A 20,063-nucleotide genomic window follows, 5' to 3' on the forward strand; every position below is an offset into this window, starting at 1 on the left:
AATAGAATTTTGGAGCCTGTGCCCTTGAGTTTATAATGATGGCGATTTATAATACGTAAAAAAAAAAAAAAAACAGGTTGAATGAGTTTTTGTCCAAGTTTAGTGAAAATTCGGCTTCATTTATACTGGGGACACTAATGGCACCCTGTTAAAAAAACAACCCCTTTACAATCGAATGCTTTTTTGTGTTATGTTACCAAGGAGCTGAGCCGCTATGCAGTCCTCAGCTGACTTTCGGATCCAAATCTGCTTGCCTGCCACCATAAATGGTCAACGATTCAAAGCAGGCCCCGTTATGGAGATGTGTCGAGTAAGCCAAAAAAGCCGGGTGAAACCCGTTAAGACGTCCGACCCTGACGGAAGCGCCTTGCCCGGCCGTCGTAATCAGCAGCAGATGTGAACGTTTAACCGGTGAATCACGGTCAATGCTCGCCGGACACAACAGCTGACGTGTCAGAAAGTGCCGAGGATCAAGTCAGACACTGTCGGGAATGTCCTATTGTTCCGAGTGGCCTTTTTGTGCTTGACAGAATCCTGTCGTGACTAAGCACACTTCAAGTTGTTGATTATGAGGCATTCTGGGGTCCCTTCCTGTTGAAATTGGGTCATTTTCTGTTCATTTTGGGGTCACTTTATGTATTTATTAGGTTACTTCCAGTTGATTTGGGGGCGATACGGGGTCCCTTCCTGTTATCAGGTCACTTCCTATTGATTTGGTGTCATTTTGGTGTCACTTCCTGTTATCGTGTCATTATGGGGTAGCTTCCTGTCAATTTTCAGGTATTTCAGGGTCAGTTCCTGTTGATATTTGGGCCTTTTGGGGTCACTTCCTGTTTACATTGGGTCACTTCCTATATACAGGGGCATTTGAAGGTCACTTCCTGTTATTGGGTCACTTCCTATTGATCTGGTGTCATTTCAGGGTCGCATCCTGTTAAATTTCAGGGTCAGTTCCTGTTGATATTTGGGCCTTTTGGGGTCACTTCTTGTTTACATTGTGTCATTTCCTATGTACGGGGGTATTTCGGGGTCACTTCCTCTTATTGGGTCACTTCCTATTGATCTGGTGTCATTTTGGGGTTGCTTCCTGTCAAATTTCAGGGTAAGTTCCTGTTGATATTTGGGCCTTTTGGAGTCACATCCTGTTTACATTGGGTCACATCCTATATATGGGGGGCGTCTGAGGGTCGCTTCCTGTTATTAGGCCACTTCCTATTGATCTTGTGACATTTCAGGGTCACTTCCTGTTGTTATCGGGTCACGTCGTATTGGTCTGGGTTCACTTTGCGGTCATTTCCTGTTATTGGGTTTCTTCCTATTGATCTGGTGAAATTTCGGGGTCCTGCTCGTGGTATTGGGTCACTTCTTATTGGTCTGGGCTATTTTCATGGTCACTTCCCTTAATTTTGGGGCATTTAGGGGTAATATCCTGTTGATATTGAGTTTTTATGCTATTGGAATGAATGGGAAATTTTGTCCATTAGAAATGAATGGGTATGTTTTGCCCATTAGAAATGAATGGGTATGTTTTTGGCCAAATTTTGGACTTTTTTTTTTTTTTTTTAGCAAAAACTGTACACAACCTTTGCGCCGTTTAACATCCTGAATTTTTTATGTATAAATAATGTGATTTGGAGAAAACTTGTAGGACAAGTAGCATTTTGAAATTTCACTTTTTCCTCAAAATGCTAGCTTTTGAATGAAATGCTATCGTCAATAACTCTTCATTCCACCTTTGGGATATCCACTCACAACATTTAAATTCAGAAAAAGACATCCACTGTATTCCTTCTAGCAAATTAGCTTGAATGTTTTCATAAATTAACTCATTGTTCGCAAATAAGAGCAAAAGACGTAGAATCCAAGTAGACCAGGAGAGGTGGATGTAATGGATTGGACGTCTATTGCTGTCAATGGCCGCTTAAACGTGATTATTCATTGCCTAACCCCCCTTCATAGTTGCTAAGCTCCTTTGTTTGTGTGCTTCTCTCTCCGTTGTGCGGATCAGGTTACACATGGGAATGAACTGGAGTGTTCGCTCAGCGCTTCCTTTGTCCCCTCCAAATCTCATCGTAGACCACTTGAACATCTTCACGTAATAGACACACGTACTCCAAATGGACTCAAAACGTTGATATTTGTTGTTCAAACTCGTTAGCTTAGCTCGTTGGCGTCCGTTGACGACGACGGCGGCCGTCGAAATCACAGTTGAATCGATTAACGTACTGTTGGGTTCTGTGGCTGTCATTGGCAGCCAATTAAAAGGAATTCTGAAATGCATATGAAATCCTGTCATATGACATATATCTATGTTATATGACATGTGACAGGAAATTCCTGTTAATGAATGACTCCCCCAAAACAGCATTCATCCAATAATGTGGATAATTAATAATGTATGTACTGTACATTATAAAATGTGTTTTTTTTGTACACAGGTTCGAACGCTCTTTGTCAGCGGCCTGCCGCTGGATATCAAGCCGCGGGAGCTCTACCTCCTTTTCAGACCATTTAAGGTATGTTTGCATGTTTCCCACGAGGGCTATTTTCAGGAGCCACAGAACAGAAATTCAACTCATCTTTGTCTTTCAGGGCTACGAAGGTTCCTTGATTAAACTTACCTCCAAACAGGTAAGGTTTTTTGCTTCATTGAATTGAGTCCGCTTGAAGTGGGAGGGATTCGCCGCCACCCTCCCACGTCAAACGGATTGGACGTCTACTAGTGATTTCATTCCCAATAACGGCACTGAAAGAATTCAATTTCAATTAAATTTTCAATTAAATACATATAGATTTTTTATTTCACGTTCATAATTTTTATTACTCGTTAATAAAGGAGTAATTATAATATAATAGTTTCATTTAATAATATATATGTATAAATGTAATAAATATAAAATATTTAAAAAATGATTAAATATTCACAAAAATTGTATTTGAAAAAACAAAAAAAATACAAAAAGGTAAATATTCTCTTTGTATATATAAACTAAAAAATTTTCAGTTTCAAGGCCCTTGTTAGCTGGGATAGGCTCCAGCACCCCTAATACGTTCTATTTTCATGTTTATAATTTTTTATTACTCATTAGTAAATGAGTAAAAAAAAAATTGATACATTTAAAAAATGTTTTAAATAAATAATAGAGATATAAATAAATGTTAAAATATTATATAAAAAAATATGAAAAAAAATATATCTAATAAAATTAACAAGTATTGTATTTTAAAAAAATAAACAACAAAAAGGTAAACATTATATATATATATATATATATATATATATATACATACAGTATAGATAATATCCTCTCTTTTCATGTTTATAATTTTTATTACTCATTAGTAAACGAGTATTAATAAAAATTAAGAAATATCAAAATAATAATATATATAATATATATATATTTAATATATATATATATATTATGTAAGATAAAAATTTATAATAAAAATTTACAAATATTGTAATTTTAAAAAAATAAAACAGCAAAAAGGTAAATATTCTCTTTGGATATATAAAAATAGTAAATATTCTCTCTTTTCATGTTTAATTTTTATTACCCATTAGTAAATGTGGAATAATAATATAAAAAATCAAATCTAAAAATGTAATATATACCTATAAATATATATATATATGTATATTAAAATATAATATAAAAATATGTAACAAAAATTACAAATTGTATCATTAATTTAACAAATTTAATATTTTTTAAATAAAAACAACAAAACGTTAAATATTCTCTTTGTATACATGGTAAATATTCTCTTTTTCATGTTTATACTTTTTATTACTCATTAGTAAATGAGTAATAATAACATAATAAATACAATTTCAAAAATTAATCTTTACCTATAAAAATATATAATAAAATTAACAAAAGTTTTTTTTTTATTTTTTTTTAATTAAAACAACAAAAATGTAAATATTCTCTTTGTATATATGGTAAATATGCTCTATTCTCATGTTTATAGTTTTTATTACTCATTAGTAATGAGTAATAATAACATAATAAATACAATTTAAAAAAATAATCTATACCTATCAAAAAATTAATATATTATCAACAAAAGTTGTATTTATTTTAAAATTAAAACAACAAAAATGTAAATATTCTCTTTGCGTATATATTCTGTATATATAGGTACAGAATATATGTATATATGTAAATATCCTCTATTTTTGTGTTTATAATATTTATTAGTCATTTACTAATGAGTAATAATAATATATCAAGTTAATTTAAAAAATATATAATATCTGTACTATAAATATATACAGTGGGGTTTGATACACTGCCATTGGGAAAACCCATTGGCAGTGTATCAAATACTTGTTCTCCCCACTGTGTATATATATATATATATATATATATATATATATATATATATATATATATATATATATATATATATAAAGTGAAGTACTGTATATTATAAAATTAACATTGTATATTTTTTCAAGAAAAACAAAAAAGTAAATATTCCTTTTGTACATTTTATTCTGTACATATATATTTGCCCGTTGTTAGCTGGGATAGGCTCCGACACCCCCGTGACCCTCGTGGGGATAAACTGTTCAGAAGATGAATGAATGGACTTTGTTTCAGAGCCATTACGTTCGTTCGTTCGTTTGCCCCTCAACAGTTGGACGTCTTGCACCGTAAATGGCAGACAGAGTTCATTTATGAAATAAAATGAAAGTCTAAATGTTCGCGGAAGGCTATTAACGCGTTTCCTTAGTTTCAGTGTCCTGTGTCTTAGCACGCCAAATTTCTGCACCCACAAAGTAAAAAGGTCAAATTTTTCAAGTAACTCCGGTTCTTTTATCAGCGTCAATGGCAGCCAAGCTGGTATTCCAAACTAGGATTGCGTTCCTCCTGCTTCTTGACTGGGGTTGTCAGGATTTTTTTCAGGAAAAGCGCTTGAAGCGAGTGGAAGTGCTGGCTAAGAAAAACTGTCTTGAAAGACAGCGCAAGCATATTTTGCCTTGATTTGAGGCATTTCATCTCGCTTAGTTTGGACTTTTGGCGGCGCACAATGAGAAGAGACAAGTAGGATGAAACAGCCCAGCCACTTCCTTATAAAGCAAGAGGCCCTTCTCAGGCTTTGTCTATTTTTATATTCCTGTTTTGCTGCCTTTTTTTCCCGGTTTTGTGTTTTAAAGATCACTCCCAGCACAACAACCACACGGGAGAATTTTATTTCACTCCAAATCTGTTTGTCCTATTATATATGACCGGGACTTAACCAGGTAGCGTAATGTGTGAAAGCAACCGGTTGAGTCCCGGGTCACAGGGTGAAGGCTGATGTCATAAATATCATGAGACCCAGTCCGCGGTGCGGTCAAGAAATTGTTCGATTGTCGCACATAAGATGGGTCAAACGAACTAAATTCGTGTTGAGTAAGCGCTTACTAAGCTACCATTCAGAGACAATCATTTGTTCCATTGTCATACGTACAACAGCTCAAAGACGCTAGCTTTATGCTAAGATACAGAAACAGGAATTTGTTCGATTGTCGCATGTACAAAGAATGTCAAAGAAGCTAGCTTTATGTTGAGCAGCCCCTTATTAAGCTAGCATACAGAAACAAGAATTTGTTTAATTATCGCACATACGACAGGGCAAACAAGCTAGCTTTATGCTAACATACCAAAACAAGAATTTGTTTGATTGTCACTTATTTGACAGTTCAAACAAGCTAGCTTCATGTCTAGTGACTGCTTAGTAAGCTAGCATACAGAAACTAGATTTGTCCGATTGTCACACGTACGACAGTTCAAATGAGCTAGCTTCATGTTGAGCGAGCGCTAACTAAGTTAGCATACAGAAACAATATTTTTTTCAATTGTCGCACATACGATAGGTTAGAGTTTTTTTCGGCCAGCAGCAGCCACCGTAAGTAATGTAAAAGATTTTTTTTCGATTGTCGCACGTATGACAGGTCAAAAAAGCTAGCTTCATGCTAGCTTGCAGAAACAAGCATTTGTTTGATTTTTGCACATATGACAGGTCAAACAAGCTAGCTTTATGCTAACATACAGAAACAAGAATTTGTTCGATTTCCACACATCTGATAGTTCAAACAAGCTAGCTTCATGTTTAGCGACTGCTTACTAAGCTATCATACAGAAACTAGATTTGTGCGATTGTCGCACGTACGACAGTTCAAACGAGCTAGCTTCATGTTCAGCAAGCGCTTACTAAGTTAGCATACAAACACAAGAATTTTTGTAATTGTCGCACATACCATAGGTTAAACGAGCTAGATTCATGTTGAGTTTTTTTTGGCCAGCAGCAGCCACTTAAAGTCATGTAAAAGATTTTTTTCGATTCGATTCGCACGTATGACAGGTCAAAAAAGCTAGCTTCATGCTAGCATGCAGGAACAAGAATTTGTTTGATTGCCGAACGTACGACAGGTCAAACAAGCTAGCTTTATGCTAACATACAGAAACAAGAATTTGTTCGATTGTCGCACATACAGTACGACAGTTCAAATGAGCTAGCTTCATGTTGAGCAAGCGCTTACTAACTTAGCATACAAAAACAATAAGTTTTTTAAGTGTCACACATACGATAGGTCAAATGAACTATATTCATGTTGAGCAAGCGCTTACTAAGCTAGCATGTAGAAACAATTTTTTTCGGTTGTCGCATGTATCACAGGTCAAACAAGCTAGCTTCATGCTAGCATGCAGAAACAAGAATTTGTTCGATTGTCGAAGGTACTACAGGTCAAAGAAGCTAACTTCCTGTTGAGCAAGCATACAGAAACGTTAATTTGTCTGATTGTCGGACATACAACATTTCAAACAAGCTAGCTTCATGCTCGCATAAAAAAACAACTTTACCTCGATTTTCAGGTCCCTCACGGGTAAATGTAATTAGCTTACGATAGCACCACTATATTAATAGGTAGCGTAGGGTTGTAATCATATATTTCTTTTTGTTGTTTGTTCTTCTCCTCTTCTGTCTTCTTCCTTTCTTTCCGTCCCCCCATAAACCCTATCTGTTCACTGCTTTCTCCTAATAAATAAAACTCAAAATCATTTTTCATATTGTTGGTCTTATTCACTGGGCGGCTGTGACCCGCGTGGACTTTAGCGTCACTCGGAAAGGAACGCCGAGTCAGTTTTCTGCTCTAAATCATTTTTGTTTCCTCCCCAGCCGGTGGGATTTGTCAGCTTTGACAGCAGATCAGAGGCGGAGGCGGCTAAGAATGCCTTGAACGTAAGTGACGCGCCTTCTCGCATGTGAAAAAAAACAACCAAAAAATATCGATCTACGGTTTGCTCTGCCGCTTGTTTTATGGCAGTGTAGCCTTAACGAGAGGCTATTAAGGTGATGCTTGGGAATCATTTGTCATTTTCCCACAAGTTTTGAGACACTTTCTCATTCAACTGAATGGTGAATTGTCTTAAAACTTATGACCGCGGGTGGAAAATTAGTCAAAAAACAAAAAGCAAATCAGGATTTATTAGTTTATTGATACCGACTTGCCGTTAATGTTGAGGTTTTTTTTTTAATATTATTTGTAAGACTGCACTGTTCTTTATTTTTTAAGTCATTGGCTGCCATTGACGGTGATTGATGTCAAATGATGTCCAATTATAATTCTGTTGTGAATAGAAATTGGTTTATTACAAGTAGACGTCCGATCCATTTAAAGTGATTGTCGCACGACAGACAATTAAAATAAGCTAGCTTCATGTTGAGTGAGCACTTACTAAACTAGCATACAGAAACAAGTATTTGTTCAATTCAGGTCAAACAAGCTAGCTTCATGTTTAGCGACTGCTTACAAAGCTAGCGTACGGAAACAAGATTTGTTCGATTGCCGCAAACACGAAGGTTAAAAAAGCTAGCTTCGTGTTTAGCGAGTGCTTTTTAAACTAGCATGCAGAAACAAGAATTTGTTCAGTTGTCGCACGTACGACAGGTGAAGCAGCTAGCTTCATGTTTAGCGAGCGCTTATTAAGTTAGCATGCAGAAACAAGAATTTGTTTCATTGCCAGACGTACGGTGGGTCAAACGAGCTATCTTCATGTTTAGCGACCACTTACTAAGCTAGCATGCAGGAAACAATAAGTTGTGAATCTGCTTGATTGTTGCACGTGCAACATGTCAGACAGTGTAGCTTCATGCTAGCATACAGAAACAACAATTTATCCGAACGAACGATTTCAAATCAATTACAAAAAATACTTAGTTCTTAAAAAAAAAAGGTGTTTTTTTTGCGGAGTAAAGTCATGCTGCTAACAATAACTCATTCATTTTCACTTGTTTATGTTGCGCTTTTAGCTTTAGCATTTGCTAACTCAGGTAAGAACTCATTCCTTTTTTTTTTGTCACACTTTTCACGTTAGGATTTAAAGCGCTAACTCCGAATGAACTCATTCATTTTGACATATTTTGGTAACGTTTTTAGCTTTAGCATCAGCGGTGCTAACTCCAGAATGACTCAATCATATTGACTTGTTTTTGTCGTTCTTTTAGTGTTAGCATTAGCGGCGCTAACTCCGGAATGACTCATTCATGTTTACTTATTTTTGTAGCGTCTTTAGCTTTAGCATTTGCGACGCTAACTCCGGAATGAACTCATTCATTTTCACTTGTTTATGTTGCGCTTTTACCTTTAGCATTTGCGAAGCTAACTCCGGTATGAACTCATTCCTTTTTTAGTCGCACTTTTCACGTTAGCATTTGAAGCAATAGCTCCGAAATGATTTATTCAATTTCACTTATTTTTGTCGCGTTTTTAGTCTTAGCATTGGCGGCGCTAACTCCGGAATAACTCATTCATGTTCACTTATTTTTGTAGCGTCTTTAGCTTAAGCATTTGCGACGCTAACTCCGGAATGAACTCATTCATTTTCACTTGTTTATGTTGCGCTTTTAGCTTTAGCATTTGCGAAGCTAACTCCGGTAAGAACTCATTCCTTTTTTAGTCGCACTTTTCATGTTAGCATTTGAAGCGCTATCTCCGAAATGATTTATTCAATTTCACTTATTTTTGTCGCATTTTTAGCCTTAGCATTGGCGGCGCTAACTCCGGAATGACTCATTCATGTTCACTTATTTTTGTCGCGTTTTTAGGTTAAGCATTTGCGACGCTAACTCCGGAATGAACTCATTCATTTTCACTTGTTTATGTTGCGCTTTTAGCTTTAGCATTTGCGAAGCTAACTCCGGTAAGAACTCATTCCTTTTTTAGTCGCACTTTTCACGTTGGCATTTGAAGCGCTATCTCCGAAATGATTTCTTCAATTTCACTTATTTTTGTAGGGGTTTTAGCCTTAGCATTTGTGGTGCTAACTCCAGAATGACTCTGTCATTTTCACTTATTTTTGTTACGCTTTTAGCTTAAGCATTTGCGACGCTAACTCTCGAACGAACTCATTCATTTTTACTTGTTTATGTCGCACTTTTAGCTTTAGCATTTGCGAAGCTAACTCCGGTATGAACTCATTCCTTTTTTTGTCCCACTTTTCAAGTTAGCTAGCACACAGAGACAACAATTTGTCCGAACGAACGATTTCAAATCGGTTACAAAAAAAAACTTATTTCTTAAAAAAAAAGAAAGTACCACCATGTTTTTGTTTCTTTTGTGAGTTTTTTTGCGGAGTAAAGTCATGCTGCTAACAATCTTAATGACACCCTAACCCTAAACCCTAACCTAAACCCTAACCGTAAACCCTAACCAATACTCACTAATACAAATATACATAATAATAAAGAAAAAAAAATAAACAAATAAAAAGCAACGGGAGATTTGTTGCTTTGGGGTTTGCTCAGAATCAAGATGCTGAACAAACTTGTCCATATTTCAATATGCAGATCGCCACCCGCGGGACGTGCGGAAGTATTGTTTCCTCGGAAAAACATTTCCATAATTTTCTAGCTCTGCGCTTTATTTATCATAAAGCTGTCAGGCTCCCATATGAGTGAGGATTCCAAACTACCTTGCCATGTAAAAAAAAAAAGATATCTGAATTTTCTGAGATGAGTCGAAAGCAGCTGTCAGACATTTTGACGATTCTTCAGACAAACGATACATGAAAGCTAAAGTCGGACACCTGATCAACAAAGGCGGGCAAAAAATAGAAATGTCAAAGACCTCCGCGAAATCTCGCTCCTTAGTTGTCTAAATTTGCGGTGGCTTCATCACGGTGTGAAGTGTGTATTTATAGAACAAAGGTGTGTAAGACTACGTGTTGTCTTAAAAAACTAAATTTAAATGAGTTTATCGTGAATAGACGCCCAATCCATTTAGACTGGAAGGGGCGAATGAATTGGATTAGACGACTAATGCCGTCAACGGCACTGAAAAATGCTCATTCGATGGCAGTCCTCCCAGTTTAAATGAATTGGACATTTATCCTTATCGATGGTAGGCAGTAGGCTAATTTGGGGTCACTTTTTAGCCTTAGCATTAGCTGCGCTAACTCCAGAATGACTCATTAATTTTCACATATTTTTTTCAGGCTTTTAGCTTGAGCATTTGCGAAGCTCACTCCGGAAAAAAAACTTTCATTTTCACACTCCTAAGGTAGATCATCGAAAGTAGCTAGCCAAGCTGAATCTAGCTAGCTAGATTTGTTGACTATTAAAGAACTTCAAGTCAAAGTCAGTTTACCGTTATTTACTTAATTTGGTTTGATAGCCGTTTTAAATTCAAACATAAACGAATCAAACGAACACCGGTAGTTTGACTGACTCGGTAGAAAGCATTTTTAGCTTTAGCATTCGCGGCGCTAACTCCAGAAAGAACTAATTCTTTTTCTCTTGACTTTGTCGCGTTTTAATGGTCGCATTTGCAGCACTAACTCTGGAATGGACTCATTCATTTTCACATATTTTTTTAACGTTTTTAGCTTTAGCATCTACGGTGCTAACTCTGGAATGACTCAATCATGTTGACTTGTTTTTGTGGCTTTTTTGGTGTTACCATTAAAGGCGCTAACTCCAGATTTACTCATTCATGTTCATCTGTTGTCATGTTTTTAGCTTTAGCATTTGCGAAGCTAACTCCGGTATGAACTCATTCTTTTTCACTTGTTTTTTTTTGTCGCACTTTTCACGTTAGCATTTGAACGCTATTTCTGAAATTATTAAATCAATTTCACTTGTTTTTGTAGCATTTTTAGCCTTAGCATTGGTGGCGCTAACTCCAGAATGACTCAATCATGTTGACTTGTTTTTGTCGCTTTTTTAGTGTTAGCATTAGTGGCGCTAACTCCGGGATTACTCATTCATGTTCACTTATTTTTGTCGCTTTTTTTAGTGTTAGCATTTGCGACGCTAACTCCGGTATGAACTCATTCCTTTTTTTTTGTCGCACTTTTCACGTTAGCATTTAAAGCGCTAACTCCGAATGAACTCATTCATTTTCACATATTTTTGTAACGTTTTTAGCTTTAGCATCAACGGTGCTAACTCCAGAATGACTCAATCATGTTGACTTGTTTTTGTCGCTTTTTTAGCCTTAGCATTTGCGGTGCTAACGCCGGTAGGAACTCATTCCTTTTTTTGTCGCACTTTTCACGTTAGCATTTGAAGAGCTATCTCCGAAATGATTTATTCAATTTCACCTATTTTTGTCGCGTTTTTGGCCTTAGCATTTGCGGTGCTAACTCCGGAATGAATCGGTCATTTTCACTTATTTTTGTCACGCTTTTAGCTTTAGCATTTGCGACGCGCACTCCGGAAAAAACTCATTCATTTTCAGGCCTCTTCGATTTATTTTCACATTCCTAAAGCAGATCATCGAAAGAAGCTAGCCAAGCTAGCCAAGAACTTCAAATCAAAGTCAATTTACCGTTATTCACTTCCTTTGGTTTAATAGTCATTTTCGATTTGCAGACAATTCAAATGAACACCGGTGGTGTGACTTACTCGGTCGAAAGCATTTTTAGCTTGAGCATTCGCAACGCTAACTCCAGAAAGAACTAATTCATTTTCACTTGTCTTTGTCGCTCTTTTAGTGTTATCATTTGCAGCGCTAACTCAGAATGAACTCATTCATTTTCAAATATTTTTGTAGCGTTTTTAGCTTTAGCATTCGCAGCGCTAACTCCCGAATAACTCATTCATGTTCACTTATTTTTGTCGCGTTTTTAGCCTTAGCATTTTCGGCGCTAACTCCGGAATCACTCATTCATTTTCGCTTATTTTTGTCACGGTTTTAGCTCCGCATTTGCGAGTCTCATTCCGGAATAAACTCATTCATTTTCCTTTTGGCTTAGCTTTGCTTTGAATACTTGAAGTGCAATTCTTGCGTACGGCGCATGAAGATTATATGTGATTATTTTTGTGTCAGGGGGTCCGTTTTGATCCCGAGATCCCCCAGACGCTCCGGCTGGAGTTTGCCAAGGCCAACACCAAGATGGCTAAGAACAAGCTGGTGGGCACGCCCAACCCGCCGCCGTCGCAGCAAAGCCCCGGCCCGCCGTTCATTAGCAGAGACCCATGTGAGTACTGCGCTGGAAGCGCTCAAGTTGGCAACAATTTCCCCGGGCTTTTATTTTTCCCGCAGGAAATAAGGGAACGAATCCGCCTCGGGGTCACTGTCACAGTCGTAAAAACTTTATTAACTGTCCAGCCTTTATCAGTCAGTGTAGTGTGAAAATAATTGTAAATAGGATCATATAAAAGTGATTAGAAGATAAAGAATGGTGAGTCATGGTCGAAGGCTGGTGGGATATATTGGACATTTGACGTCAAAAATAGAGTTAAAGCTGCAACGTTTTAATGTTAAATCTCGAACATGAAGGAGTCTTTTTTTGTCATAGGGTGCTAGTTGGATGTGACAGAGTGGACACTAACCGAAGGCACATTTTGTGCTAAAGTTAGCCCTCAGGCTAGCTTTGCTAGCCTAATAGCTAACGTGACTTTGGGTAATTGATGAGCAGTGTCTAATAAACCTTTTGAAATGATTCAGTTTCTTTGATATATATATATAGCTATGACAGAGTGGACATGTAATGATCAAACACACACAAATTTGGATTTTTAAAGAAGGTCAAAAATAAAATTGCCTGCCACAGTTGAATTTCTACGGAGCACGGAAAACAGGTGTATCCAACTCCGGTCTTCGAGAGCCACTATCCAGCTTGTTTTCCAAGTCCTCCTCCTCTCGAGGACCGGCGTTGGATACCCCTGTCCTAAAGGGACATATCAACAGAAATAAAATCGGTTTAAACCATCTGGTGCGAACCAGATAGTATGTAGTGCGCACTAGAAACTATCTGGTGCACACCAGAAAGCTATGGTTTAGTGTTAATGATTTGGTTTGGTTATTGGTAATGCAGTAATATGCATGATAGTTGAGATTGAAGTAAAATATATACCATCTGGTGCGCACAAGATGGTTTCTCATGTGCACCAGATAATTTTTATTGCAAACCACGAATTATCTGGTGTGAACCACATTGCTTCCCATGCGCACTAGATCGTTTTTCTAGTCAGCACCACATATTATCTGGTGCGCAACAGATTGTTTCACGTGCGCACTAGATGGTTTGTCATGCGCACGAGAAATTATCTCGTGTGCACCACATATTATCTGGTGAGCGCCAGATAGTTTCAGGTGTGCACTAGAAAACTATTGGTTATTGATAACTGTTTGGTTTGGTTATTGGTAATGCAGTAATATGCATGATGATAGTATATACTTCGATCTCAACTATCTGGTGCGCACCAGATAATTTCTAGTGCGCACCAGGTACTAACCGGTGCACACCAGATTGTTTCTTGTGCGTACCACTTACTATCTGATACGCACCAGGTTTTCTCGTGTGCACCAGATTGTTTCTATTGCACACCAGATTTCCTCGTGTGCACCACATACTATCCGGTGAGCACCAGATAGTTTCACGTGCGCACCACATACTGTCTGGTGTTCATCAGATTGTTTCACGTGCAGATTGTTTCTCATGCACACCAGTTAGTTTTTAGTGCGCCCCAGATGGTTCCTTGTGCTCACCACATTCTTTCTGGTGCGCACCACTTACTATCTGGGACGCACCACATTGTTTCTCGTGTACACCAGATTGTTTCTCATGCACCCAAATGGTAAGTGGTGCACACTAGAAATGATCTGGGATGCACCAGATTGTTTCTCGTGCGCACCAGATTGTTTCTCATGCATACCAGATTGTTTCTCATGCGAACCACATACTATCTGGTGAGCACCACATAGTTTAATGTACGCACCACATACTGTCTGGTGCGCGTCAGATTGTTTCACGTGCGCACCAGATTCTTTCTCATGCGCATCAGATAGTTTCTAGTGCGCACCACTTACCATCTGTTGTGCACCAGATTGTTTCTCGTGCATACCAGCTGGTATTTTGTGCGCACCAGATAGGTTCTAATTCGCACCACATACTATCTTGTGTACACCATGTTTTTTTTGTTTTTTTTCTGGCGATGTCCCTTTAGGGGCTCCGTAAATTTCTTTGAATTGGTAATAGACGAATTGATAATACACAAAAAAAAAAAAAAGTTGAATCAGTATTTGTTCAACTTTATTGAAAATCCATAGAGCCAAAGATGATTTGCAAGTTAACGTGAACAGCCAAATTATATGTAAAACTATAAATAAATCAACTTCCTGTTCATTTTGGGGCATTAATGTGTCACTTTCTGTTCATTTTTTGGTCATTGCCTATTTATTTTGGGGCACTTCCTGGTCCCATCTTGTTGATTTTGGGACATTATAATAAAAACCACATTAATAGCACAAGCGTAAATCAAAACAAGGACTTCATCATCTTGTATCAAAGGTAATAACGATAAAAATAATTTACAAAGCGGCCATTTGTATCCGAAAATTCCCTAAAATTTTTTTATTCTAGTCCATTTTTCCCAGCCTTGTGAATTGTGTTGTATTTGCATTGCATGCTAGCAGGTGTATTTGCAGTGCGCTAGTACCCTCCCCACTTCTACCGAAAGTTCAATATTTCCTCCAGAAAGAAGCTTCCGGATTCCCCGGCCGTCCCGCAATGGCTCTTTCTTTCCCGCTGAGCAAATAAAAGCTCTTATCTTAAATATGTGGTGCCAGACAACATGACTAGCCGTCTGACGTCAGCTTAGCTTGCTCTGGTAGATACTAGTCTTGCACCGATACCATTTTTTGCCCCCCAATATCAGGCCGTACTGTCTCAATGGGGCGTTTTTTATCCTTATTTTTCATTTAGTACTCATACTCGGATGTCAAATCATTGCTATCACGATTTGCTTTGACACCGCTTAACTTATTGGTCCCCGCTGAGGTCTGGCATCGAATGAACAGATGTTCATTCGCTGCCAGCCTCCTGCTTTAAATGGATTGGACGTCTACTCATGATTAAGTTAATGAACTCAATCGCTTTCACTTAATTAGCGTAGCGCTTTTTGCATTAGCATTTGCGACACAACAATAAACTCATTCATTTTGACTTATTTTTGTTGCGTTTTTAGTTTTTGCATTTGCGGCGCTAACTCCTGAATGAACAAATTCTTTTTCACTTGTTTTTGTCGCGCTTTTAGTGTTAGCATTTATTGTGCTAACTCCGGAATGACTCGTTCATGTTGACTTGTTTTTGTAGTGCTTTTAGCTTTAGCATTTGCGGTGCTAACTCCTAAATGACTCATTCATGTTCACTTACTTTTGTTGCGCTTTTAGCTTTAGCATTTGCGACGCTATCTCCGGAATGAACTCCTTCATTTTTAATGTGATTTTGTCACACTTTTAGCATTAGCAACGCTAACTCTCGAATGAACTCATTCATTTTCACTTCTTTTTGTCGCGTTTTTAGCGGTAGCATTTGCAACGCTGACTCCGGAATGAATTTATTAATTTTCACTTATTTTTGTCGTGTTTTTAGCTTTAGCATTTGCGACGCTAACTCTGGAATTACCTCATTCATTTTCACTTGATTTTGTCGCGCTATTAGCATTAGTGACGCTAATTCCCGGAATGAACTCCTTCATTTTCACTTGATTTTGACGCGTTTTTAGCGGTAGCAGTTGTGACGCTAACTCCTTAATGAACTCATTCATTTTCACTTATTTTTGTCTCGTTTTTAGCTTTAGCATTTGCGGCGCTAACTCAAGTATCAACTCATTCTTTTTCACTTATTTTTGTCGTGTTTTAAGTGTTAGCATTTACGATGCTAACTCTGGACTGGCTCATTCTTTTTCACTTGTTTTTGTCAAGCTTTTCACGTTAGCATTTACAGCACTATCTCCGGAATGACTCATTCATATACACCTATTTCTGTAGCGTTTTTAGCCTTTGCGGCGCTACCTCCGGAATGACTCATTCATATTCACTTATTTTTGTCGCGCTTTCAGCTTTAGCATTTGCAACGCTATCTCCGGAATGAACTCCTTCATTTTTAACGTGATTTTGTCACGCTTTTAGCATTAGCAACGCTAACTCCCTGAAGGAACTCATTCATTTTCACTTGATTTTGACAAGCTTTTAGCATTAGAGACGCAAACTCCCGAATGAACTCATTCATTTTCACTTCTTTTTATCGCGTTTTTAGCGGTAGCAGTTGCGACGCTAACTCCTGAATGAACTCAATTCATTTTCACTTATTTTTGTCTCATTTTTAGCTTTAGCATTTGCGGCGCTAACTCAAGTATCAACACATTCTTTTTCACTTTATTTTTTTCGCGTTTTTAATGTTAGCATTTGCGATGCTAACTCCGGAATTACTCATTCTTTTTCACTTGTTTTTGTCGCGCTTTTCAGGTTAGCATTTACAGCGCTATCTCCGGAATGACTCATTCATTTTCACCTATTTCTGTAGCGTTTTTAGCCTTTTTTTTAGCCATCCATTTTCACTAATTTTTCTCACTTTTGTAATGTTAGCATTTGCGGCGCTAACTCCGGCCTCACTCCCGCGCCTCGTCTTCTTCTTTCCACAGATGAGCTCACAGTGCCCGCGCTCTATCCCGGCAGCCCAGACGTGTGGGCGTCGTACCCGCTGTACCCGGCGGAGCTGTCGCCGGCCCTCCAGCCCGCTTTCACCTACCCCTCCTCACTCCACGCTCAGGTAACCGCGGTGCACCCGTCACTTTTTCGCACCCTTAGCTCAAAACGTCAAATATTTTGACTCTCAATTTAAAGAAAATGGTCCATGACGAGGTTCCAACATGGCCGCTAGCCCCTCCCGGTCTATGAGTTTATTATCAAAAGCCGAGGTACTGGTATTTTCTGTGAATTTTGAGTTTCCACCATTCGGCTCCTTGTTTTTCTAGCCTTTTATCCCATTTATCAAGCGCTTCTAATCTACGACGCTCCACCGCGACTTCCCAATAGAGTTCATTATCGATCCCCGGCAATTTCTTCCCACGTTCCGTCCGCCGCTCCCTCCGTTTCCCCCGCTTAAGCCGCGTCAAGCGTATTTTTAGCAGCAAAAGGCCCTCGCTATTTATTCACCTCTTTTATCTTTTGCTCGCATTTCCATACGTGTGATGCGGCGGCGGCGGCGTCATGAGATGATGACAGCCGGAGAAAGGCATTTGAACGCCGCAGACGCTCAATGTTCCCTATTGTGTATGTTTAGATCCGCTGGCTGCCACCTGCAGACGGAACTCCTCCGGGATGGAAGTCGAGGCAGTTCTGCTGAAGTATGTGTGAGTACCGCGCACTTCAACAACCTGCTGAACAGTGTTTTGGCAGCCATTTTAATTTTTGGGATGAGAATAATTGTTAGTCTTAGTCATATTTTAGTCATTTCAAGATGTTTTTTTTTTCTTGTTTTAGTCGCCGAAATCTTAAACAAATTTCTTTAGTTTTAGTTGACAGTTACTCAAAATGTTTTCGTCCAAAAATAAAGGTTTCCAACAATTTCAAGTGAACATAGACAGATGATCACATAATGTAGCATCTACAAGGACAACGCCAACTTGGTGGTGATGATAATACACACTCAGCATTAAAAGCAGGACATTATATTCAAACTAGAAACTGCAATTTCTGGAGAAATTACTCTGGGTCTTTGCCATGTGGAGATACAGATCTTAGCCCCAGCCTAGGTTGGTTTGGGGACAATATCAGGTCACTTCCTGTCTATTTGGGGACATTTATTAGGCCTGGGATAATGATATCAGGTCATTTGGGAACATTTGGGAGGCGTGGCCTATTCATATCAGGTCATTTGGGAGCATTTGGGGGCGTGGCCTTGTCATATAGGGTCATTTGGGAACATTTAGGGGGCGTGGCCTGATCATATCAGGTCATTTGGGAACATTTAGGGGGTGTGGCCTGACCATGTAAGGTCATTTGGGAACATTTGGGGGGGCATTGACGTTCATAGCCGTCAATGGCATCCAATTACTCTGGCATCTATAGAATGGACAAACATGCCCGTCAATGGCATTAAACAGAGGAAATGTCATTGGAAATGAATGGAAAATTTGGACGTCCATGTCCGTCAATGGCAGCACCCTCTATAAGCGTCAATGGAAGCGGGGAAGTTTGGGGTACACGTCCTATTGATATCCGGTCACTTTCTGTTGATTTGGGGAAATTTTGTTTTTTCCCCATTGAAAATGAATGGGAAAAATTTTGGACGTCCATGGCTGTCAATGGCATCGACTCACATAGGCGTCAATGGAAAGCAAGTACATTGGCATCAATACAATGGAGAAACATGCCCGTCAATGGCATTAAACAAAGTAAATGCCATGAGAAATGAATGGGAAATTTGGACGTCCATGGCCGTCAATGGCAGCACCCCCTATAAGCGTCAATAGAATCGGGGGCCATGGCCTGGTCATATCAAGTCATTTGAGGATTTTTTAAAAATCGTTCTGTGGCAAAAGGTGAATTTTTCAGATGAATCTTCCATTGAATTACACCACAGTCACCGCAAATATTGCAGGAGACCTACCGGAGCCCGCATGGATCCGATATTCGCTCAGAAAACAGTGAAATTTGGTGGTGGCAAAATCATGGTCTGGGGTTACATCCAGTATGGGGGTGTGCGAGAGATCTGCAGGGTGGAAGGCAACATAAATAGTCTGAAATATCAACAAATCGTAGCCTTCCTAACCATAAAAAGGGACAAATTCTGCAGCAGGATGGTGCTCCATTGCATACTTCAATCTCTACCTCAAAGTTCCTCAAAGCAAAGAAGATCAAGTTCCTCCAGGACTGGCCAGCCCAGTCACCAGACATGAACATGATGAAAGAGGAAGCATGGAAGACGAAACCCAAGAATGTTGAAGAACTCTGGGAGGCATGCAAGACTGCTTTCTTTGATGACTTCATCAATAAATTGTAGGAATTCTTGCTGAACCGCATAGATCAGGTTATTAGCAATTGTTTCAACAAAATAGATAAGTGACAAGACTTTTTTAAAATGCTTTTATCGGCCAATATTATAGCCGATAAGATCGGACAACTCTAATTGTCACAAATGATGGACCATTTTCTTTAAACTGAGATCGGAATCATGAAATGACCTATTTGTAGTGAACATCCACTCTTGATTCCATCATTTCTGCCAGGGTTTGTATTAGTACAAAGGAGTATAAAACGCGCTGATGTAGTGTAAAATAATCGATGGATTCGATGTTAACCCTCCCGGATGGTCAGAGTACTTGAGTGAACTTGTTTTCAAGCCGGATTGCATCTGACGTGCGTGCGGCGGCGGCGGCACGCCAAGACGACCTCGTGGCGGACGCGAATGCCGAGTCAACTGAAGGGAAACGTAATCCGCATTTTCCGTTTGGCGAAACACGACGGTCGATAGCGGAGACCTGCACGTTTATGCTGGAGCTCGTATCAATCTTCTAGTAAGGAAGTGCCCTCCTCGTGTAACGCTCAAGTCCGAGCACGTGTCTGCTCGCCGCATGTCAGCTGCCGCGTCGGTTGCCGCTACGTGAGAAACACAGACAGGGCCTAAGGGCTTTTCTTCAGATTACAGGGGGCTACTGCCAGCATCGCTATAATGTCGCGCAAGGTGAAGGCCACCAGTCAGGTTCACTATAATCCCCAGCAGGTTCGCGGTCCCTCTACAGCGCCGATATTTTATGTCTAATTTTTTTATTGT

At 38.9% G+C, this 20,063-nt stretch overlaps 1 protein-coding gene across 3 annotated transcripts in view; it reads left to right on the forward strand.

The window, feature by feature from the left end:
• Positions 1–20,063, forward strand: part of LOC130928745 (RNA-binding protein with multiple splicing-like) — a 40,495-nt gene that overhangs the window by 10,982 nt on the left and 9,450 nt on the right. The window contains exons 2-7 of one of the 3 annotated variants that reach the window (XM_057855481.1): positions 2,439–2,516; positions 2,593–2,631; positions 7,177–7,239; positions 12,329–12,479; positions 16,930–17,057; positions 17,571–17,634. In XM_057855481.1, the coding sequence (XP_057711464.1) occupies positions 2,439–2,516; positions 2,593–2,631; positions 7,177–7,239; positions 12,329–12,479; positions 16,930–17,057; positions 17,571–17,633 (522 nt within the window). In that variant the 3' untranslated portion in view covers position 17,634. Of the gene's footprint in view, positions 1–2,438; positions 2,517–2,592; positions 2,632–7,176; positions 7,240–12,328; positions 12,480–16,929; positions 17,058–17,570; positions 17,641–20,063 lie in introns of all 3 variants that reach the window. The other 2 variants (XM_057855480.1, XM_057855482.1) reach the window with 2 other exon arrangements.

The sequence above is a fragment of the Corythoichthys intestinalis genome, chromosome 13 (assembly GCF_030265065.1).
Source record: "Corythoichthys intestinalis isolate RoL2023-P3 chromosome 13, ASM3026506v1, whole genome shotgun sequence".
NCBI classification, from domain to species: domain Eukaryota; kingdom Metazoa; phylum Chordata; class Actinopteri; order Syngnathiformes; family Syngnathidae; genus Corythoichthys; species Corythoichthys intestinalis.